The sequence below is a fragment of the Polyergus mexicanus genome, unplaced genomic scaffold (assembly GCF_030449975.1).
Source record: "Polyergus mexicanus isolate NDT 795.1 unplaced genomic scaffold, iyPolMexi1.0 SCAF_7, whole genome shotgun sequence".
In the NCBI taxonomy this organism is placed as follows: Eukaryota; Metazoa; Arthropoda; class Insecta; order Hymenoptera; family Formicidae; genus Polyergus; species Polyergus mexicanus.
Genome location: NW_027223327.1, coordinates 7,967,443 through 7,991,755, shown reverse-complemented (window position 1 = coordinate 7,991,755; position 24,313 = coordinate 7,967,443). Strand labels below are relative to the sequence as shown.

The following is a 24,313-nucleotide window of genomic DNA, read 5'->3' as shown; positions in this document are numbered from 1 at the left end:
TGCAATATATATCCTGAATAATTAAAGACGGCATTTTTAATGAGATCAGTATGTTCGATATTCAGCTTGCTTAGAAAAATTATTATTCCTTGAACGGCGTTATGCGTATCTTGAAGTAAAGCTAATTCGATTATTTAATAAATCGTTTTTCGTGGTCATAATAATTTGCAGCTACGTATTAAACCCGGCCCTGACAACGCGTACGAGTTTTCTTTTCAGAGTTACTTGCAGCGCGTAGATATCTTTTGATATCTTCTTTCCCCCAAAAACAGGTTGACATTAATAAAATAGCTATATTATCTTGGTAAAAAGAGGCTGTACAGTATTTGAAAAATCGCTATCGAATTATATAGGAACCCCATTGATTACATGTACGAAATATTAAAGAATAGAGATAATTATGAATTTTATATACAATACTTACGCTAAGACTATAAATGTTATATGCATTGTAAGTAAAGTCCGAAATGTAAAAGAGCATCTATATTAATAATTAAATAAACTTTATAATATAAAATAAAATAATAATAGTTTACGGATATATCTCTCGGTTGGACAGTTTCTTAAAATAAAAATAGGAAAATTATTCATATCATGTAATGTTAAAAAAATTTTTCAATAATTATAAATATGTCATTATTTCATTATATATATAAAACAAATTTATATTTGTACATAATAATAATTAATATAAATATTTTATCATACACATATTGCAGACTTTACTTATAATGTACATATCAAATCAATTAATTTATATTATAGTTACTATATTATGTGTGAGACGACCAGTTAAATTACATTCTTTCTTCGATGATTTTATATACTTTCAAGATCAAATATTTTTTCCTATCCTTTTAATTTTTTCCACGCGAAACATGTGTCAATATAAATTAGGTTTCCCATATGTATACGAATACATTGCAATTTCTTTTAATACTGACTAACCTAGGAACACACTAATTGACACATCAAATCTGATGTAAGAAACGCACATTTGCAATCTATATCGATATATACATCATAATCAATATACATCTATCTCCGTTTGGACTGAGCTTAAATAATATCACGTTTAAATGCTATAAATAAGCTATTACAACGGCCATTTCCTTTTTTTAAGTAGTTTAGATATTATTTTGGAATAAAATATTCTATAAGTGCATATATTTCGGTCACACACATCACACGCGCGCGCGCTCTGTTATTTTCGCATAGTTCCATTCTAATAAATTAAAAATGGAAGAACTGATGGAGTTAGATACGAAATAGCTTGCGCTTTATGTCCGCGACAATGCACCACATGTCCTCGGTCTCTGACAGCAACAGAGGCTGCGCAATCTCGCCGCGGGACCCGGCTCTTTCGATCACCGTTCCTCGACGCCCTCGCTACCGCCGCTTTCTTGCTGGGGTCTCGCGATTTGATATGTAATAAGATATTCGGGATACGCTTGTTCGCCTCGATAGACAACGTATTCGGGAAATACCAAGCCACCTTGCGACGGCCTACCCATTACGCTATGGTGACCGGGAGGGGCGTGCGCCATTTTCATCGCCGAGAATTGTAAAAATGACTTACCGAGCGTAACTCTACACAGCAGTAAGTGTCTATGACAAATGTAACAGCTTCTGTCCTTATGCGCCGGACATCCGGTACCTCCACATATACCATAAACATATTGATTGCTTTTGCTGCTGTGCTCCGCGAAATATATACCAGCACCAAACATCCCGCCGATATATGCGTGACGCTCGTCAAAGCCTTTTTGAACGATAGCGTTGATGAACGGACTTCCGTGAAACAACATTCTCTCATTCGCTTGTGATACTGTCGAACTGGAAGTACCCCTCGGTCCAGTACCAGGAGAAGCGGGAGCGGCCGCGCCGACTTCTTCAGCTACTTCCTGTCGCCTGTGAGCATAACGCTCCCACAATTTGCGATTCTGAACTTTTTGTATCTAAAAAAAATGTACATTTTTTTAATTAAAAAAATTATTGATAAAAGCATTATTATTTTTCTTGATATAGTTAAATGATAGTTATACGTACTCTAACTATATTATATCGAGAAAAGATACCGCCAGAGTGGCCGTTATCCCTGTGTTGCCTAATAGTACTTTGCATTTCTTCTTCAACAGCCAAGAATTCTTTGTCCTCTGCTAATAAATCCACTAATAATGTCCCGGGATTTATGGAAGGTTGCCAAAGAGAGCCCGCTGCTGTGTTTAACAGCTTGTCCATGCCTTTAATTAATTTATGTCTGTAGCCATAGGCTGATACTCCAACTTGCTTCAAATCCTCATGACCCATTTCCGCTAGTATATCTAAAGTAATTTGCTCGCGTTCGAACAGCTCAAGTAAATGTTCCAAACCGAGGCTCTGCAGGAAACCAGCGACAGTCGTGATAGAACCGTTGTGTTCTTTACATAAGTCCTTGGACTCTTTCTCGGAGCATGGTTCGCTTGGCGGCATTGGACTTAGACACGATGTCGGACGAGCCAATGGTACGCATAAAGTCATAGCCGCTCCGGATGGCATGATAACTGTTTCTTGAGTGAGAGGTGGCGGCGGTGTAACGGGAACTAGGCAAAAGCGAAGAAAATATAAATAATAATAATAAGTATATCTTTACCCTATATCTTTTTAGAATTTTTTCTGCCTCTTTTATGTTTAATATATATTTTAATCAAGCTCGAAAAATTTTTAAACAATTTATAATTACAAAGTATTCTTACCGGATACAATACTGGGTGGCCTACTGTTAACAGGATTGCTGCCAGTATTGTTGATCATATTGCCAGATGGTACCGATGGAACGATTTGCTGAGAAGCCATAGCATCTTGTAATAGGCACCTTACATCGTCCGCGCTGGCTAGATCCACCGGAGTCTGTCCCTCCTGATTTTTCAGGAAGGGATCGGCGCCATGCGCAAGCAGAAGGGCGCACAGTTGCGTTCGACCTTTCTGCGCAGCTTCATGAAGCGGTGTAAATCCCCATTTATCAGTTGCGTTCACTACAGTGTTATATTTAATGAGCAAGGCTGCAATGTCCAAGTGACCATAACTCGACGCGTTATGCAAAGGAATAAGGCCGCCTTTATCTTGCGCATTTACATCTGCTCCACGTTCGAGCAAGAATTCAGCTACCTCCAAATTATTGTACCCCGCTGTATAAAAAAGAAACATAATCTATATGTGAAACTATATATAAAAATAGAATCTTTCTATTTTCATCTCCTTACAAGAAAAAATTCGATTCTTATATTAACAAAACAAGGATAACCAAAGGTATAAAGAAGCGAATCAAAAAATTATTAAGAACAGAAAGAAAAGAGAACAGATTATCGATATTTATGTATTTATAAAGAGTGATATAAATTACCGGCCAAATGTAACGGAGTACTATTGCGTCCTTGTGCATCTCGACAATTAATGTTGTCTTGCGTGACTAGTCGCTGAACTCTAGCTAAATTGCCTTTCTTCGCTGCATCCAGAAGAGCGCTATTTCCACGCAGGAGATCCGCTACATCCTGATCACCATCTCTTACCAGATCCAATGGTGTCGCGCCGTCTCTGTTCTTTTTAGTGGCATCTGCTCCATGTCTCAATAGTAATCGAACTATCTCGTACTTGCCTTTGGCAGCGGCTTCATGAAGTGGTGTGAATTTCCATAAATCGGCGACATTTACAGACGCACCGTGTTTTACCAACAATTCCGTGACTTCGTAGTGTCCATAAGAGCAAGCATTGTGAAGAGGAACCAATCCACTATTTCATCATATTATAAAATAAATATAATGTCCAATGTTTTTTTTATTAAATTTTATCGAATTAGTTTTATTAAGAGCAGTTTATTTAAATTATAGATAAAGGTAAAGATTGAATTATATTACAGATCAAAGAAAATTTAAAAAGTATACAGAGAAATATTTGATATAAATATGTAAAGTATAAATCAAATACAAATACCAATAGAAAGATAAAAAACTGATATCGTAAATTGTTCGTTTTATAGAGGCACCCTCTATTTACAAGATATAAAAAACCAAAATGAGATCAAATACTTTACAATAATATTGCAAGTTACTTACCCTTTATCTTTGGCATGCACATCCGCGCCATGTGCTAATAGATACTCCACAACCGGCACTCTATTAAAACCCGCTGCAAAATGCAGTGGAGTTGAGTGCCTTCCGTCCAAATCGCGGCAATTCACTGCGTGTGGATTGGCTTGCAAGATTCTTTCTACCGCTGCAAGATCGCCCGATTTGCTCGCTTCCAAGAGTTGCGCTTCTACATCATCGGTTCCAGTCGGTGGATCTATAAAATTAAACTTAAAAATGAAAATTGTTCTTCCGAGAATAAATTCTGAAATCAGATTAAATATTTTACCTTGCAGTATCTTTAACACATTCTCGGCAGCAATTTGCGCCGCGGTGTATCCTTGAAGAGATACTATCGACGGGTCGACATTGTACGATAAAAGTATTCTGCAAGCCTGTACATTATCCTTTCTAGCACACCTAGTAAGGAAATAATTAATTGACGATTTATGAATTAATGTAATCTAAACTAAAACATTTTTTTTTTTTTTTATAAAGGCGAGATTGAAATCAGTGGTTTTCTAGAACAAAGATACCTGTGCAACGTGGTTTGTCCTAAACCGTCCAGCGCGTTGACCTTCGCATTATGCCGAAGTAATATATCCATGGCATCGTAATGCGAATGATCAGTCGCTACGTGTAGTGGCGTAAGAAAGTCTTTATTTTTCTCATTCATGGCAGCATTTTTTCGAATCAAGGTCTCGATAATTTGCTTTCGCTTTGGATAAGGTGAGGCCACTGCGCAATGCATCGGTGTGTCCCCGGTGTAAGGGTGTTTGAAATTGACGACTTCTTGAGACAGATATTTTTTTAGCTTCGTAAGATCTGCCTGTCTACAGGCATCTAATAGGCAGTGGCCCTTATACTCGTCTGAAAATCATAAATGTTAAATGCCGATTTTAAAATGCGTACAATTGTAATTAAATTTCCAAATATAATAATAATTAATATTTACAAATATAATTAGAAAGTATAATGCGATACATTTGCTTAAAACTCACAAGCTAATCTTTCTTGTAATTCGAGTGTCGGTGCTACGTCGATAGCGCTCTTACTATGGCAGTTTAATTGCGTCGGATCTGCACCTTCGCTCAACAACAAGGAGCAAACCTCTGCTCTGGATTTACTTGCGGCTTCGTGCAACGGAGTGAATGTCCAGAGATCACTGGCATTGACGGCGGCGCCGTGCTTCAAAAGTGCCTCAGTCACTTCAAAATGGCCATATGAACAGGCATTATGAAGTGGTACGAGACCTCTGTAAAAAAATAGATTAGGATTTCAATAGATTCCGATTAGATCTTAATATATCATATGGATGAAGAGCCACAGTGAAAAAGTTGAGTCTGCGTATATACTAACCCTTTATCCTTGGCATGTACATCCGCGCCGTTCTGAAGAAGAATCTGTACAACTCTAGATCTATTATATCCAGCTGCCAAATGCAAAGGTGTAGATCTCCTACCGTCACTAGCGTGACAGTTGACATTAAGAGGATTTAGCAACTGTAACAATCGTTCCTCGTTTCCAGATCTAGCTGCTTCTAAGAGCTCGTCTTTCCTATATTCTCCTGTTAGTACTGATTTAGTGGAGGCATCAGCTACTTCTAACGCAGTCTTTCCTTCTGTATTCCTAATGTTTACATCTGCTCCATGCTGTAGCAGAGTAATACATACGTCTATTTTACCCTGCCAAGTACAAATGAAGATGAAAAAGTTAGACACCATTTCCATCTTCAGCTTTTATTTCGCATGACCAAAAGTCACGTTAATAAGTATATTTTTTTGCTATAAAATAAGCACCTTAATCGCCGCCTCATGTAAAGGCGTGAAATTCCAATTATCTCTCGTATTTGGACTTGCTCCTGCCTCTAAGAGTAATCTCACAACATCGCAATGTCCAAAGGAGCATGCATTATGTAATGGATGTAAACCACCATCGTCACGTGCTTGAATCGATGCACCAGCGGATAGGAGAAATTCTACAACGTCCTTTCTACCATAGCCTAAATTTTAAAAATAAAGATAAAGATTTAATAAATAATCTCTCTCTGTCTGCCTCTCTCTCTCTCTCTCTCTCTCTCTCTTATATATTATATATTTATTAATACATTATAATATATAAATGTATAGAGAAATTTACATTTATAATATAATCTATAAAAAAATAGAAAAAATAATGTTATTTACATAAAATATTACATAAAATATTGTCCGTATTTTAGAAACCATAATATATTAAAATCTATATTTCTTTTTATCATCCCTTCTATTTTCTTATTATAAAGCTTTAGATTATCTGTATGTTTCCACATACAAATTTGATTAAAGAAATTTATACATATATAATGATGTTAAAAATATTGCAACTTACAAGCAGAAAAAAAATTAAAATTAAAGTTAAAAATTTATATTTAAAAAATTAAAAAATTTAAACTTAAATTAAAGTAAGTAAATTTAAACGTTGATTAGCAATGATAAAAAATCGTTGCGTATACTCGCGATTTGACAACAAGTTGACAATTCTGCTCAACAAACTGCGATCAGCTGTACGTGACACACTCGCTCATTAACCTTTCTCAATTATCTATCCACGTGTTTACAAAAACTTTTATATCTCTCTCCGAGAGCTTTATTAATTTAGGGAGGAACTACGCTCGCGATTGAAACGAAACAGAACTCCGTACTCGAGCTCGACTCACCAGCTGCAAAGTGTAGGGGGGTGGACTTGCGTCCGGCAGTGTCGCGGGCGTTGACCGTCTTCGGGTTGACCAACGCCTTCACCTTGGCGAGATCGCCGGTCTTGCAGGCCTCGAAGAGCTCGCGTAACGGATCACCGCCGCCGCCCGATCCCGGCAGCGAATCCACCGCATTCGTCGTCAGCGTCGATCTGCGTCCTGCCATTTCTTCACACCGCCATTTTCACGTCGTCGCACCGTCCGACGACAGTAGGGATCGCGACGCAATTGCGACAGACAGACACATCTCACGTTCAACCCAGCGATGTCCGACTACACGCACGCACGCACGTTACGTTTACGACGAACGGACAGACGTACGGACGAACGGATGGGTTGCTAGGGAAGCAACTGGCGACATTTCGCATTTCCGGACGCACCGTGGACGAAGCACTATTCCAAGATACGTAACGGCGATGAGCGATTTCTCGCGATCATCAGCCGGAATCCGGTGGTAATTGAGGAGCATTGATTTTGACGATTGTAGGAATTAAAGACGTCGATATTACCGACCGTTCTCTCGATAATTCGTAAACGTGTCTGCCTGATCGATTAGCCGTTACGTTTGGTTACGTTGGCTGCACTGCGCGAACTTTGTACGGCGATTTGAAATTTTTGCAATGGCGAGCCCGCCGGTTTATTCGCGCGCGTTAACTGGCACGTCCTCGTGACTTTCTCGCCATTTCCCGGATAATCCTTTTCCCGGAGGAGGTGTTCTTCGACAGCACGTGGTTGGCGTCGCGTTGAAATACGGCTAACGTGCGTATAATCAACGTATCGATTGACATCGCGAACGAAAGGTACGTACAAGGAGACAGGACGATGGATATGTCCGGCGATGAGGACATGTTCGCTATCAGCGACGAGGAAACGTCGTTATCGGCACAAATCGCGCCATCGAATCCTGTGGAAGAACATCTGTTGAAACAACTCGCCGATGTCCAGAATAGGATAGATGCCACGACGAACGAGATCGAGGAGGTGAAAACTGCCACTTCGCGAATTTTGAACGCTCTGCAATGGCGCGCGCTTCACGGAGAAGATACAAATTCGGATTGTGATTGTGATGTAAGCAGTTTTTTCTTTACGATGCATGATTAATACGATGCTTGACTTGCAATCTGCGTCTGAACAGTCTTAAAGCAATTCCTTCTTTGTTCTTATACACTTCCTTTCTTTTAATAAGAAATTACAATCTTATGTATCGTTAAAAAAATTTTTAGATTTTTTTTTCATGAAACTTTGCACACAAATAATCGAGGATTAATTTTCCTGCATTTAATATATTTATACATTTAATAATTAACTGTCTCATTAAAACTTTTGGTGTATTTAATGGTACAGTTGTATACCGTCGAAGGACAACCTGTCTTGAAGAAAAAAGGACAGCGTAACACCAGTAATGCAGAAATAATTGTGGAAATAATCTCGCAATGGCAGTGCGTTCTTCAGGATAAGTGGATTATTGGAGTAGAGCTGCAAAATGTATCCTGTTGGTGAGCTATTTGACAATTATCGTATCTGATATAATTTCTATTTTCTGCAATGAAAATGAAACAAAAAGAGAAACGTATCGAAATAGAAAATGTATAAATTTATAAATGTATAAATACACATTTGCAAAGATATAGAAGATAGATAAAGTAAAAAATTATGTAAACACATAGAATATATATCGTACAAATCTTCTTTATTCAACAATGTGTTTTACTTTATAGAAATTTGTAATGCAAGTTGAGATATTTGTATTATCCAAATTTGATAATTGAATTTTGTAATCATATATGTAAATATTTCATTTGAAACTCAAGTATATTCAATTATTTTGATCAATTTTTACTGTAGCAAAACGTATCATCATGCAAATATGCTGTTTTTTTTTTATTAATTTAATTTTTTCTTTGCTTGGAAATATACATTTTATAATTTTTTCGGATAATTTAATTCTACAAAATGTCTGCATCTGTTAAAGCGATGTGTACAATGTGATAAATTAATTATTTCAACATTTTGCATCATGTTTCCTTGAGGCAGTACTATTACTATTGATACGGTGATATTATATATCGTAATCGTGTGTATACAAATTATTAATTATACAATTATTGTGCAGTTGTTAGGAACAACTCTGGCACAGTTAGATATTTTTATTGCATTATGCAAAATTGAAACCATCACAAATTTTTTTCAATTGTGTCGCATTCTAAAACATTTTAAATCTATATAAACTCTTCTCTTAGATCAATTTTATTGTATTTTTATATTTAAAGGCTTTAGTAATTTTTATTATTTTTTATATTATTATTAAAACACAAGATAATTGAGAAATATGCAAATTTTTAGTGATTAGATAGCAATAAAGCTCTTAGAGCTGACACTGTAAATTTGTAAAAATTTAGCTCGCTTAATAATTTAACTATACAAGTAATGAACTGTACTTTATTCATATTTGCAAGACATTATTGTTTATCATAAGTCTCCATTGTGTTTTATTCTTTAAAACAGTTGGTACGACAATTCGATAAACTTTAACATATGCACACTATCAAAATATTTAATACGACAATGCAGTTTACATGTAAGTTATAAAATCAGAACATGTATAATTAGTATTTCAATTTTTTTAATTCTATGTAAGAAATGCATCGACGGCATGATTGTTACTATATACATATCATATCTTCCTTTCCTTCCAAATTCATTTAAGTGCTACCTACAGTTTCGTTGTATGTATGCGTCATTCAGATCAGAGATTTTACGATAGGTTCGCGCACAAGCGCGGCCGAAGTATCAAATTACTTGCATGTCAGTGTGGTTATTTCATCCCTTCCAAACGCTAGATACTCTTCGGGTGAATAGTCGAACAACACAAAGTCATACCTATATGAGAAACATGAAATAAGTAGAGTATAATTTTTTTTTTTTTTTTTTTTCCCACATATGTAGTGTCATATGTAGAATCATTCATACATTTTTCGCATCTTTTGTCAGGCGAAAAATAACGAATGTAATTTCTGTAAACATACCTGAACATCTCGTAGAGTTCATTGATTTGCGTCTTAGATAATTGCGTGAAATAATTTTTTATAACATCTTTCGTTTGGACGCCCCTAGTTGGATTTTTCCACTCGGGTTTGATGATGTGTCCCACATGAGCTTGCTTTATAAGATAGTCTTGATCATCCTTTAAAAAGAAAGCATAATGTTGAAAGCAATTTTCGAACGATTCGCAAAAGACGATTTAACGAAATATATATTTTATTTCGCTTAATATATCCTATTTCTAAACTGAAAGTTTTCTTAAAATATAGATAAGTAAAAATTGCTTATCTCTCTATTGTCGTATGTTCTCATTGTCGATGATTGAATTCACTTACATGTAGAGTCTCAAATTTAGCTATTATATCGAATCGAACTTGGCAGGGTGTGCAGAAATTTACAACTGGCGTCCAATGCATGTCGAGATCGTTTCCCGCTCTCCGCTGACATAACAGCCATCGTACGAATTCTTCGAAGAGTGGATATCTCGGTCCTTGCCTCGTATTCGTTTTCGGGTCCTGTATTTTGTATAGAAAGTAAGTTTGTAATTCTTTGCTGGGCATGAATATAAATTTCATCAAGTTTAAATTGTCTATATATATTCGTAATGAGGCACAAAAAGTTGATTCTCTCAAAATTCTTTAAAGAATCTATTTCTAAGTATTTTTTGATCTGGGCCACACGTTTTGTATTCTATCTTTCTTTATAGTTTCTTTGCAAATCATTTATATTTAGGATTCTGAAGTGACGTCGCTCTTAAAAATTGTCAAATGATATTACCCTTGCTCTGTAGTGCCAAACTATGTGTGCACCGAGGTTGCTATGAAACGTGTGTGGCAGACTGTGCTCCAATTTGTCCCGGTAAGCGCTTAGCAATCTTTCGAACGGATGTCGCACTATCAGAAAACTGATGCTATCGTTTAAATATTTAGCTAGCTCTTCTGCGGTGGGTCTAGGATATCTCTGTCTGGCCAACGAAACTGGCACTGCTTTGGAGGCCTTCAGGAATTGCGGACTATATCTGCAATATTAATGCAATAATGATTACTCGCGAGATCAATCGTTATCAACTCCGTCGTTCAGAGACAGTCGTTCAATATATCCATCGCCACTTTAATAAATTAGCAATAAGATAAATTAACGATATAAAGAATTTAATACAAATTTGGAGTGGACTTGTAATCGTTAAAAATTTATAATATATATTATTTTATAATTACACCTTTTGCAATTTTCTACAACGATAAATTATATACGCGCGATACATAAGACTTTATTTTTATTCTTTTCGTCTACGGAAAACTTTAATATGTACATATATGTAGTAGCGACTTACCCCGCAAGTAAGTTAAAGTTATACATCCACGATGTGGACGCCGCTTTGAAAATGTTGCACCATATAAGATGGTACTCTTTATTTACAAGAAATTCCCAGGCGTTTGGCCTGTGAAGCGAATCGTTTCCAGGACGATCGAGTCCTTCCTCGGCGCATCTTTCCGCCAGAAATTTCCGTCTGGCTGTTAAACGTTGCTCGGTTTCCGCCGCGGTGATCTGTTCCAACATTTTCTCTTCCGGTGTTAGATTCGCGTCCTGTTAAAACGAATAAAATAATAAATCGATTTACAGGAGGAAATTAATGGTAAGATGTTTTTTTTTTTTTTTTTTTTTTTTTTTTTTTTTTTTTTGCGATATAAATTGTAGGCGCGACACGCTATATTTCAATAATATTATTTCAGCGAATTTTACTGTTCGTTTAACGATACACTTATCTCTTGTATGAGCCGTTAATTGACACATTTTAAAAATTACGGAGCATCGGGTATAGTGTTATCATTGTCTAGTTGTCATCAACTTGACCTAAATTCGTAGTTAGCAAGGGGTTAGATATATCAGAAATTATTTCAATGAGAACTATGAAACGAGCCAGCGCTATATACACTAAATTATGAATTGGACGCTGACGTAAGAGTTACGATGTTTGTACATGACGTAAGATATGAAACGTTTCGAAGATCATTTGCTCAATTATGTAGCGCGATTTTTATATCTTTACTAAATGACGGAATCGAGAGATACAGGTATGAACAGTCTGTATGACAATATAATTATCATTACTTTGTCGATCTATAATATATTTATGATCGATAGGATTGTTTGCGCTCAAGATTGAAATCATTATGTTATTTACATTACGGAGAGACAGATAAAAAAAAAATTTTTTTACCACGGTAATGGGAGTATAAGAAATAAAACAGATGTAATCACTTCTCGTAGTCGATATCGAGCGATAGTAGCGTTTATAATGTAGATAATTACGAGATAATGAGAGCGCAAGTAATTACGGGATAATGAGCGATATTTATAGCGATATGAATTAGTATAATTGCGTGCACAAGGATAGAGAGTTTGGCTTATATCACGCGTCAATAGAGAATCTACATAACGAACGGTAAATCTTTCTGCCACCAAGACTGTAACACGTACATATATTAACCTTCTTCGTGACACGCAAGGTTAATTCAATTTCCTAATTTTTGCAATTAATGTAAATACGTGTCCGTACCTTACCGAGTACCCGCTGCATTGCGCAATTGACGAGTCTACGGCATGCACATTTGCATTTACATTAAAAAAGTCACGCCATTTATATAAATATATTTAACGCATCCTTCACGCATATGTGTTACCTTCAATCGAATAATCGCACCTTTTGTCTTGGATTTAATTTTGAACAAGAAAATAATCTATTATCACTATTATGATATTTTTATTTTCATAATCAATTTATGAGTTGTTCTTTTTAAATACTATTATCGCGTATATATTTCGGGCATTTAAATGAGAGATATAATTACAAGCAGCAATAAGTCGCACTGCATGCAGTTGAGACTGCGAGAGGCAATTTTGTATACTATCTTGGGACACACCTTGTCGCATAAATCTACGTCGCAAATAAGATGGCACGTTTCTACGATCTCATGAATCATCCGCAATTTTCGAGAAATCGGATCCCAAGATGTAGGAAAACGTATACATTCTTTAAAATATGTCATTTTTATTGCAACGTCAGAGCTTTATCTCGCGATGCGCTCATTTATATTAAAACTTCAACAGAAAGTACAGTTTCTATTGTAAGTGCAGCAGTTATGTTATATAGTAACATTTCGATAATTATAAAATATTGATCTTTAATTAATTCTCGGGACTGCGAGTGTTAAAATTCATAATAGTAACTTATTATGAAGTCTCAAAGCGTATCAATATTTTTCTCCTTATTTTGCTGAATCATAATTTGTTCGGGATGATGTAATGCGAGAAAACCGCATGGATGCGCGTAGCGCAGCGAGCTGGTAAGACCTAATACCGGCTTTCGCGCTTATTGATTTCGATGTAGAACGCGCCTTGTGCAGCGACAAATGTGGGCCACGAAGGGTGGTGGCGCATCGCGCACGTTTATGCAGTGGCGCATCGTCGCGCATGCACGTGTCATCGGCAAGACAAGGCTTCAGAATCTGTACACATATCCGCAATTTTTTTATATCCGTATCTCTGCATTTATTTATGTTAAGCGTGTCCTGTTGTATCCGCCACATCGGCGACAAGATTCATGATTCCGATAAGACAACTTTAAAGTGCAAGTAGATGTTCGCCTGTTGCGACTAAAGTACCGGTTCAGATTGCTTTGATGAAGAAATAAAAGTTTTACGACTCGCGGATATATCTGTCTTGCGTAGGACATATTTTCCTTGTTTTAATACTAATATTCATGATAGTCACAAGTATTTATCATTGATAATTAATTTTACTTACATCGTTTTACGGATAATTAAAATATCTCTTTTATTTTGTTCGAGATAGAACTCTCTATTTTTGCTCGTTAATTAACTGCTACATTTAACTTAAATGTTAATTATTATAATTTTATACTGATTCTACACATTCAAGTTTTCTTATTTCCAAATACGGAACGCGCGTTACTTTCTACTGCTTGCATTTATTTTATAGTCTTTCATTATTCCGCAATTAGCTTTGTTTATGAATATACGTCGTTTTTACATAGAATGAAGTTTTTACCCGTTGCAATACAAGTTTTCAACTACGTCTCGCGATTATGTGATTATCTTGTAATTAACTTTTTTTTAGCGGAAACTTTTCTCATCTCACGCGCATCTTTGACTTTATAGTGCAGTTCTAGTGTCACGTATGATGATCATTATTTATCGTACGAATACTTCGACATATAAAAAAACCTTTTTGCTATTACGTTATCTGAATCAGATGATCTCATAATTCTCTACTGAAATATGCTTTCTTTCTTGACTCTATTGTATAGAGTAAAGCCTTTTTTTTTTTTCTACGATGAGGCATTTGACATTACGTATCGTTACCAGAAAAATGTTCGCTGAATAAGTTTTCGCGCATTATTTCGTAAAAATATTGAAACGGTAAAAAATTATTAATATAATTTCTAGACTACACAATCGTATACATAAAATCTGATTGTCAGAAACTGTTTATATTTTAGTAACGTATTTCTTTTAAGAGATTAATCTATTTCTTTGATATCGTGAATGTCTTATCGTGATAACATATTCGTTCGCGATGACACTCCGTAAAATGATTGCTACATACGATTAGAGGGTAACTTTAACTATCTTTTTGGACACTTAAATGGGCCATATTAGGCGGGCAATGATCCACGTACCGCATTGCGCCTGGAAGCGTGCCAATCTATCGTCGTCGTATTTTACGTAAGGCAAACGTTTTCGGTCTCCTAGGAATTGGTAGGAAACAGAATTCTGCGTTTTCTCGGAACAGATTTTTTTAATGCGAGTTTTCGTTTATATACTTGCTTTCCTGATCTAATATTTATAAAAATTTCCGATAGAGATAAAAGTTTAAAGAATTATTTCAAAATAAAATGTAACAGATAATTCGGCGAAATTAGAATTAAGATCGTGTATGAAAATTTTGTAACTTAAATATTTGTCATTTTAAGATTTTAAGTGACTTTCGAGATGTTTGATTCTCTATTAAATATCAAAATATCTCTCGGAAAACGTCTGTACTTATATGGGACTAAACAGAACGTTACGCTAATGATAAACAATCCGCAATGATAATAAATATTTATTTTTTTTTTCAAAACTTTTATAAATTGTATACATACTTAATTTATCCAAAATAACGGGCAAGTTTTTATTAAAAATACACCAAATATTTCGTACTGAGGCCCGCGTGAGTGATAACATTTTTATAAGGGACGACTCACCTCCAGTGAATTCCCGTGCTGCAGGGTGTTGGTGCTATCCTGGCAAGACAATGCCAGAAGGATAAGCGCCAGGATACCAACGGCAAAGATAGCACGTCGAACTTCTGCCAAGACGCGACGACGTGGGGTCATCTTCTCCCGGAAAACGTGCTTCCGTCTGTACTCATATCGGACTGAAACACGTTTAGAGCGTTACCGTACGACGTTACCGTAACTTGCCCCGATGAATCACCAATTCGCGAGGCTTCTTCTCGCGGATAGATCCCCTCTTAGCTATTACGTGGAGCGTTAATTGTATTAATCTGTCGATCGTTGGCGACACCGTTACTTCTTGAATCTCGTTGCTAGCGGGGATGTTCGAAAGGTGGGAGTTAATTGAACCATTGTGAGAATGCAGACGTGAATATATTAGGATATTGCGGCTATATATATAGAAATTAAGCATATATAATCCGATCGTGAATTATTTAATGTTTAACACCTTGTAATGGGCGCGTAGTACCCGCGTAATAGGCGCATATTTATGATAGATCGTTTAATCGCTCGAGCAACCGCTTTAAATTTGATAATATAAATAATCTTTATTTTATGGCGAGGGTGAGATATAGAACCGATAGAGTTAATGGCGCATGCGGTCTGCATTACTGATACCGTATACGCGTGTTCCGCTTTGTTGAGGAAGCGAATTCTGATACCAGATAATGAGAATATATACTGTTACATCTTCCCCTTCCACGTGACTTCTTGATATTCGTAGATGAATACGATATAATTGGTTCGTCATATCGACAAAACAATTAATTATTTTTATCTCTCAGATTTTTCTCATATTAAATTTATTCGTATTTTATCCGAACGCGCACGTGGGGAAACATTAAAGACATCTGTCAGTAAGTGAACATTCGTTTTATGCATAATATCAAAATCGTATTTATCTTAATTAAACACATATTTTATAATAATTGTATTTATAATGATCAATGAGAGAGGAGAGAGAAAGATTGAGTTATTTTTCTAAAAGAGAGAGAGAGAAAGAGATATCGAGTCATTTTTCTAAAATAAACAAGTATTTTGCATTTGTTTATTCTATCGTATTATATCGAGTAATTTGCATGTGAAAATACCGCGTTGAAATATCTATAGTGTTCAAGAATATTCAAGTAAAGCCAGATGATATAATAATTAGATTGATGAATAGGATAAGTGTGTCCAGTTCGAGGAATGCTACAGACGCGTGTGAAATATAGATATCAGATCGATGGGATGGTTAATTAGTTTCGTATTTGTCGGTATGCGTCTGTCCGTATGTCGAGATTGCAAATATGTATTAGCTCGCCAAGCAGTCGAGTAGTCGCGGAAATGTGACCGCATACGCGATAAGCATTCCCGAGTTGCAGAAATTCGCACGGTCAGTATATCAATGATTACGTCGATACGAATGATCTTCTTTTATAAATGACTTTTTCCAAGGTAGCGTAATTATACGTTTAATCGCGTATGGAATGGCAGCCCAGTCGAGAGACTCGTTATTGTATTCTGTTCATCGAGTGTTTCATTGTTTGTTATCAGACAACAAAACAACGATCATATTAAATACGATCGATAGAGAGATAGATTAGGTGCGATCGAATTATTAATTGTAGATGTCACGTAACGGTCTATAAAAATATCGTGCTTATAAAAAAAATTGATGTCTCAAATTGATATTCGTTACGATAAAAAAATTAAGAATAACATTCTTAGTAAAAATAGAAAATATATTAAAAATCTTGTATCTTGAATATATAATAATAAAAAAGGCATAAAAGAACTGCTATTTTGACAGCGGTAAACTATTGTATATATCTAGTGTATCTAATTGTGCATCATTTTATTTTATTAACGCGGAACATTTTCAACTTAATTTGATATTGTTGTAATTCCTATATTTATACATAATTTGTTATATATATATATATATATATATATATATATATCGAAATTATAAAATACATTTTTAACAAAAATATTTTACAAAATAGAGAAAGAGAAGCATTAAATTTCTTAAAATGAATACACCATTATAATATTTCATTTCACAATTTGTTTATCGCTCACAGTTTGTGAAATAAAATCTTTTGTTGGTATAATAGTCGAGACGTGTATTATTAATTCAAGCAAAATGAAAAATAAATTTCGTTTTTTCGAAACAGATTTAGTAGTAATACGATTGTTCAAATCATGTGTATAAAAACAGCCATAGGAAAAATTACACACACACATCCATAAAAGGAATTTAGTAGGATGCATGTGAATTTTATTGTGAAAAAAAAAAAAAAGTATTCACGATCAGCAAATTCAGGTTTCACAAAATAAACGTGTTCGTTAGCGGTATATAGTGCAATATCTATATATCAGCATTATAGAGAGAGAGAGAGAGAGAGAGAGAGATACAATAGTAGACAAATTATTAACGCGTTAGTTTTTACTGACAATTCCGATAAAATTTATATCGCGCGCGATTTTGATACGCAGTCACAAAAATAATATATATACGAATAATTGAGCGCGCGTAATTTTATACTTGATTAATACGGAACATTTTCAATTCCACATGGTATTGTGTAATTCGTATCCATACTTATCCATAATTTGTTTCATTATTAAGCAAGTTTCATCAAAATTGTAACACTATAATACGTTGCAATATCATAATTACCGGTACCGGCCAATCAGTCTTTGAAGCAAAAATGACTTCTTTCCGTTTTATATCATTCCAATATAATCTATTGTGCCGCGTTCATCCGTTGTCGCATAACCTTTTATATAACTCGATCCTTCACTATAGATTCGATACAATCAATGAAATATATGTATATTTATTCTGTTTTACTTTTATCGTAAATTTATTTTCAAGATTAACTATATAATTTAATGATAAATATATATATATATATATATATATATATATATATATATTGTATATTCTTTTTCCGGAATAATTGTGTGATATGTACGCGACAATAATAATACATGTACAAGATAGAACAAAATTACATAAGACCGTCATCAGGAAGAACGATAACTCTGTTGCGCAACATTAATATGGATGAATGAAGCACTGTGCGAAACAAGATTCATCTTATTCGCACAAATGAGACATCTCTATGCGACGCAGTGCGATCGGTACCGGCATCAGGATACCGGTTAGATTACATAAGCCTGGACGATTCTATGTGCATGCGACTTATATTTTCCGTGAGATTCAGGACAGGAGAAACGCTCCGTTCCCACAGCGAAGAGAACGTCTTTGATGTCAACGCGAATGGAACCATCGATTTATAATTCATAATTACATCTTGTATAGGATAAAGTATTTATTATTGGAGTACGTGACAACGAGAGATGTTAGTTCAAGCATTAATCTTCTCCTTCTCTCTCTCTAATATCTTCCAATTAAAATTCGTTAATAAAATATGATGAAAATAATCGAGAGATGTGATGGAAAAAATTGTTAATTAATATTTTTAAAGAAAATTCTAAAGAAAAGACTTTATCGAGACGATTAGATTAAAAGATTTAATAAATTTGTTAAAGTTATATAGTTCGTTGTTGAAATAAGTAAGATATTTGTAAATGATTATACAGAAGTAGCGGTTTTTGTTTTTTTTTTTTTCCTTGTCAAAAAGAAGAGATATATACTTAATGTTAAAATATTATATTTTGATTTTTTCGCAGAAGAAACTATTCGTAATCAGATCGAGATAATGTTTGCGAAATAGATAGGTCAGTGGGTTAACGAAATATTGCTAATCAACTTGCGTCAATCACAAATATTATGACTTGGATATTATCGTTGGATAATAAGACACACAGAGATGATGTCATTATTATAGGCATTTTATAGAAACTTGTATCAAGTATTACTTTTCTATTACATTATCTGATTTTTGAATTAGTAAACGTCGGCAAATAAATTGCGTGCAAGAAATATCAAATGGTAAATAAGATTTCACCTATAAGACAAAACCTATAAGGTTTTTCTTGTAAATATTAGTGAGAATTTTTAACTTGCAGTCAGTTAATCTGTCAGAGCTATTCGATTTATATATATATATATATATATTTTTTTTTTAGAAGTAGAGAGAAACTTTAACTATTTCAACTTAATCATCAACTTCTGAGATCCAGTTTCACTAACATTGATAGTTTGCCTAGTTCAACTGATTCTTTGATTCTAGTATAGCATTAACTAAAAATAGAGACAGGAAAAAGCAACGTATATATAGTCAATCACGTTAATGATACAGGTTTCTAGACAGATCAAGTTAATCTGGAGTTCTTGTTATAACGTACATCTTGAATATGTCAAAATTTCATATTTTGACAATTATGTGTCATGACAATTTACATTTTGGACTAACATTATCACTGTATCTTAAATATATCCGGATTTTATCATATCGAACGTTTTCATTTCTCATAACGCTATCGCGAAAAATAGAATCTCCCAGATAACCGCCGTCAAGTCTGTGAGTGCTGTTTGCATTCGTATGCGGTTGTGCGACGAGTGCACGGGTTCACGGGGTCAGCGGGTGGGCTTCTTAATCCCGGGATTTCTATACAGCCGCGCAGGAGAGATCCGTCACCCCAGGTCGATCTTCTCTCTCTCTCTCTCTCTCTCTCTCTCTTTTTCACGTCGTACCTTCTCCGGGCATATATCCGGCGGCGGGATCACTGACGCATTTGTCGTCGCGCGTGATCGTCGTCGTCGTCGTCGTCGTCGTCGGCGGCGAGCGTCGTTTCTCCCCCGGGTCGTGGGACGCTTCGTGCGCGAGGGACGCCGCGTGCGAGGGACGTCGGACGTGGTCCTCGCACCGCAGGAGGTATGACAGTCGAACGCGTGGTGTGTGCGTGCCACGTGATGATGCGTGCGCGTGTCGCACCAGGAAAAGTACGCGATGCCGTTCCGATCACGGCGGCATCGTGCAGATTACTGACAAGACCGACCGGCCCCGGTTTCATGGGCGCCTCGACGCTCGCGTCCGACACTTACCACCCGACCCATCTTACCAGGGCCGGTTTCTTCGGGTGCTCGACGATAGATGCGATATGAAGTTTCTGTTCGATACATGCAAAGTATTTAGTTTAATTCTTTTCGGCTATTCTTTTAAAAGTTTGAGGAAATTAATCTAGATTCAATTTATTCTATTCGAGAAAGATTAAGATAAAGATTAAATTTGAAGATTTAACTCTTGTCAAATTAAAAATTATTTTTTAAATTGTCGAATGAAAGCGTACATATATATATTAATAAAGGAAAATAAGCTATTGCATTTTTCAATAAGTTATATTACATGCTGACATATATACTTACATTTTTCAGCTTCTTATGTATAAATAAAAATAAAAATTGCATAATGCATAAAATTAGTAAAATTAAAAATAAATGTAAAATTGAGATTTGTTTGACAGTTAATATGATAAGTATGAAAGTGGCAAATTTTAATCTTGTGTCGAGGTATGTAAATGCGTGTAACCGGACCTGCGGTTTGCCTGCTTCCGTCAATTGGTCGGTTTTTTCGCGGGTCGATTTGCCGGACGTTTCTCGCGCAAACGCATCGCGAACCGCCGCAAGCGAGCGAGCGAGCGAGCGAGCGGCTTCTCTCGGTCGGAGGCCGATCAATTGAAATTGAAACTTAATTACTAGCAGAAACGGTAATTCTTGATTCGTTGTGGATCGATCGCAAATTGTGGATTCGAAAATTTTAATGTAATATTGCCACTTATGTTTCGAGCACGAAATATTGGCCTAATTTTATATTTAACGTTTCTTCATATCTTTTTCGCGTAAATAGTTTAAGACGTTTAATTATGCAATTGGGGAAAAATAACGTAAACTGTACTTTTATGTCATAAATTTCCTTCATATCACCCGATTTGAATAGAAACATCAAAATAAAATACGTATTTTCAATTTTTCATTTACTTTGATCTGAATATGTTTTTACAAAAAAGAAATATACATGATACTATAAAGAGAGGAAGAAAGAGAGAAGAATACATAGAAGAATGCATTTGTATTTTATAAAAAAGTGAAGATAAAGGGGAAAAAAAGTTTATAGATTGTATCAGCATTATATAAAGAGCAACTCGCATTATGAAATTATTCCATTAATGTCGATATCGCGTTATTATATTTCTGCAGGAATATCACGATTAGTATCTTTGTTCATGGATCGATCTACATAAATAATGTCAGTGCAAGCATTACATTCAAGGTCAATTCGTGTCAATCCGTTAACTTCGCGGCTGCTTTATCTGTGTATGACTTAATTTTTTTTTGTTTATACATGAAAAAGCACGTTTAATAATTTTTTTTTCCCCCCCATATATAATAACGGTAGTTAGGTTATTATAACGATGCAATCGAATAGGAAAAAATAAATTGAAAAAACAAATGTTTATAAAAAATGGAATAATAAAGAAAATGACCAACGAATAAGAAAGATCAGAAAGAATTTTATCCTGATTTTAATATGAAAGGGATTTAAACTTTATTAATTCATTATACTTCTAATTGAATAGTTAAGTTCTCGTTAATTTATGCGTTAAAAATGATGTATCTTATTATTTTGAATAATGGAATAGAAGCAAAGCTGTGAGTACGCGGTTTAGATCAATTGATAAAAAATTTTGCGCACGAACATATAAATTAAACGAGCAAAAAATTCAGATAAAGTTTAAATTATATGAATGACGAAATTTGGAACAATCTCTTTTTTTTCTTTATGTGTGGTATATGACCAATGGTGATCTTTCTTTGGTTGTCTTCGAGATCTCAATTGGTCCGAGTAATAAATCTGTCAGTTTAAATAAAGTATGACGTGTGATTCTGTAATTTCTTTTGCAAATATTATCTCGGCATTATTAACGTACGTTACTATTCAAATACGATAAATTAAAATGCGAACTGCATCTATTACTTCGCGTTGATCTGCATTTATACTATAGATTTACATTATATATATATATATTATATCATCAAGGATATTTCCATAAATCACCGAATACAATTAAGTACACTTCAAGTCATGTGTATCACTGAATCATGCAAATGTCTGTTATATCATCGATGAGTTTCAGTTAAGAGATTTTTTTATCTGCTTTCTTCCACTTTTTAAAAAAGCTTGTGCGTTTATACGAGAGATTTTCTTAAGAGAGATCTCTTTCTTTAAGAGAGATGTAACTAATGACGCAACTTTCCTATCTCCTATGTCATTATTGACTCTTGCTGTAAAAAGCGCATGACATCTTCCCAAAAACGTTTTTTTCAAGCACATCATGATAAGATCATGTCTCGATGCAAAGATAGCATATTATAATTACATAATTATATATAAAAACAATGTCGAAATATTAAATACCTAAAATAATGTATCTTATTACGATCATCTTTTACGCTCTACATATTTCACATTTTTTATTGAGATGATATTTGAAATGCAAATAATTATTACGATTAAATTTCCAATAGAATGAACGTCACATAATCATTATTTCGTAACAGCGAGAAGAGAAATATTTTACTAAAATATATTATATACCAACTAATCGAACTGTCGTCGAAAAAGAAAAACTCACTTTTAAGCGATGACCAATAGCGCAGATTGTATATACGTAAGTTTTCTTTGTAGCACGTTGCTCAACCTCAGATATTATCCATACGTACGGGACAAGACGGAGATTTACGGTGAATCGATATTCTGGAAACGCTTCTTTCATTGGGAAAGGATCAACTCGATTCACCCTGGCGCCGTTCATATCGTGGCGACGATAGTGCTCGATCTACCGACGTTCGATAGAGAATCCGTTAGCGAATGTTGGGCCACGATCTCGTACGAGATTGGCGAGACGCAGTTTCAGATTCCAGTACCACCCGTTCAGCTCACCATCGACGAAGTAATCGATTGCTCGTGCATGAATATTTTAAACAAAAACGAGCGTAGTGCGATACTAGCGTTGAAAAGTACGTCTAGCACGGAGAAAATCGTTAACGTTCGTTTCTCGAAGGATAATCAAGAGGATAAAGATGATTCGTGTGATTCGTGCGATTCGTATGAGCCGAGGAAAAAACAACTCTTTCACTTCTTAACCGCGAAGACTTTCGTCAAAATTTCCGACGATGTTTATTTGATGAAGGAACATAGCCCTTTGATGTATTGTTTGATCGAGTTAGAATGGTTGAGCAACGTTGACGAAGTAAATGTCAGAATCTTTGCCAGGTAAATAGAACGCCGTTCGAATCGTGCTTTGATGGACGTACTTGCGATTTGCGAGTAAAACGTGCGGTAATGGAAGATTGATATTATATTATCGACGATTACAGATCCATCAACCAGCTCAACATAATATTGCACTTTCTGCGGGCTGTATTTCCGAACATGACTGTTATGGAAGAGGTCGATGATTGCATTGAGGCAGCGATGGCGCTAATACGCGAATTAGAGATGATTCGCGACAAGAAGAGCGCTCTTGAGATACAAGAAGCGAAAGTAATAACAGACTTACTTATCCCTTGAGTGCATTATTTTCTAACCGAGAATAATACACATTTACCGCTACTTATAAGATTCTTTTTCGATATATGTATAATATATCATTAAGTATCGATATGCGATATAAATGCGTTAACATAATGTAATGTCACGTGTAAAAATACGTCTATCCAGTTGGTCCCCCAACTGCAATGAAAATTGAGCGCATAATTATATGATCTTTTTGTTCAATTTTTATTAAAATTTTTAGATAAAGAAAAAGAATAATATTTTTAATAAATTTAATTTTTCCTATTAAATCTAATTATGTTTTTATTTACCGCTTTTAATATCAATATAGAGTTATATAATTATATAATCATTTATTATAATTAATGATAATTAGATATTTTGAATTAAAAAATTTAAATTTTATTTAATAACAGTAATATGACTTTTAGCAAACTAACGAATGAAAATAAAAATTGTTAGACATCAATTTTTGAAATAATTTATTTTGTTAAACTATATAAAGCACATATTTATGACATATATATATATATATATATATATATATATATATACTGTAGAGTAGTGAGTAGTGAGTGATTGGAGTGACAGAGTGAGTGAGCGGATCAGTGAGTGAGTC

The 24,313-nt window shown here is 34.9% G+C and overlaps 3 protein-coding genes across 5 annotated transcripts; 1 reads left to right on the top strand and 2 right to left on the bottom strand.

Moving 5' to 3' along the window:
• Positions 1-714: 714 nt before the first annotated feature.
• Tnks (tankyrase) lies at positions 715-7,916 on the bottom strand. 3 transcript variants are annotated; one of them, XM_070299614.1, is made up of 11 exons: positions 6,802-7,916; positions 5,903-6,105; positions 5,463-5,788; positions 5,105-5,358; positions 4,640-4,973; positions 4,393-4,514; positions 4,092-4,320; positions 3,383-3,768; positions 2,736-3,167; positions 2,050-2,582; positions 715-1,958 (listed from the first exon to the last, which is right to left on the bottom strand). In XM_070299614.1, exons 1-11 carry the CDS (start codon positions 7,001-7,003, stop codon positions 1,368-1,370), a joined length of 3,612 nt encoding a protein of 1,203 aa, XP_070155715.1. In that variant the 5' UTR covers positions 7,004-7,916; the 3' UTR covers positions 715-1,367. The 3 variants fall into 3 exon arrangements, with proteins under 3 accessions (XP_070155715.1, XP_070155713.1, XP_070155716.1); XM_070299612.1 differs by having other exon boundaries at positions 4,393-4,523; positions 6,802-7,915; XM_070299615.1 differs by having other exon boundaries at positions 4,393-4,523; positions 5,463-5,755; positions 6,802-7,915.
• LOC138935189 (uncharacterized) lies at positions 6,823-23,997 on the top strand. Its single transcript, XM_070299616.1, has 4 exons — positions 6,823-7,905; positions 8,182-8,333; positions 22,825-23,412; positions 23,517-23,997. Exons 1-4 carry the CDS (start codon positions 7,660-7,662, stop codon positions 23,707-23,709), a joined length of 1,179 nt encoding a protein of 392 aa, XP_070155717.1. The 5' UTR covers positions 6,823-7,659; the 3' UTR covers positions 23,710-23,997.
• On the bottom strand, positions 9,374-20,132 carry LOC138935190 (carbohydrate sulfotransferase 11). Its single transcript, XM_070299617.1, has 7 exons — positions 19,833-20,132; positions 15,149-15,321; positions 11,213-11,466; positions 10,657-10,897; positions 10,215-10,394; positions 9,864-10,021; positions 9,374-9,717 (listed from the first exon to the last, which is right to left on the bottom strand). Exons 1-7 carry the CDS (start codon positions 19,843-19,845, stop codon positions 9,633-9,635), a joined length of 1,104 nt encoding a protein of 367 aa, XP_070155718.1. The 5' UTR covers positions 19,846-20,132; the 3' UTR covers positions 9,374-9,632.
• Positions 23,998-24,313: the final 316 nt, after the last annotated feature.

Excerpts from the sequence above, each read along its gene's own strand:
- Tnks (XM_070299612.1), bottom strand. The coding sequence starts at position 7,003 with ATGGCAGGACGCAGATCGACGCTGACGACGAATGCGGTGGATTCGCTG. Across the intron at positions 5,359-5,462 it reads GTACATGCCAAGGATAAAGG|AGGTCTCGTACCACTTCATA; the intron begins GTTAGTATATAC and ends ATTTTTTTACAG. Across the intron at positions 4,321-4,392 it reads TGTGTTAAAGATACTGCAAG|ATCCACCGACTGGAACCGAT; the intron begins GTAAAATATTTA and ends TTAATTTTATAG.
- LOC138935189 (XM_070299616.1), top strand. The coding sequence starts at position 7,660 with ATGGATATGTCCGGCGATGAGGACATGTTCGCTATCAGCGACGAGGAA. Across the intron at positions 7,906-8,181 it reads ATTCGGATTGTGATTGTGAT|TTGTATACCGTCGAAGGACA; the intron begins GTAAGCAGTTTT and ends TTAATGGTACAG. Across the intron at positions 23,413-23,516 it reads AATGTCAGAATCTTTGCCAG|ATCCATCAACCAGCTCAACA; the intron begins GTAAATAGAACG and ends CGACGATTACAG.
- LOC138935190 (XM_070299617.1), bottom strand. Across the intron at positions 10,395-10,656 it reads TTTGGCACTACAGAGCAAGG|GACCCGAAAACGAATACGAG; the intron begins GTAATATCATTT and ends TACAAAATACAG. Across the intron at positions 9,718-9,863 it reads GAACTCTACGAGATGTTCAG|GTATGACTTTGTGTTGTTCG; the intron begins GTATGTTTACAG and ends TTTCTCATATAG.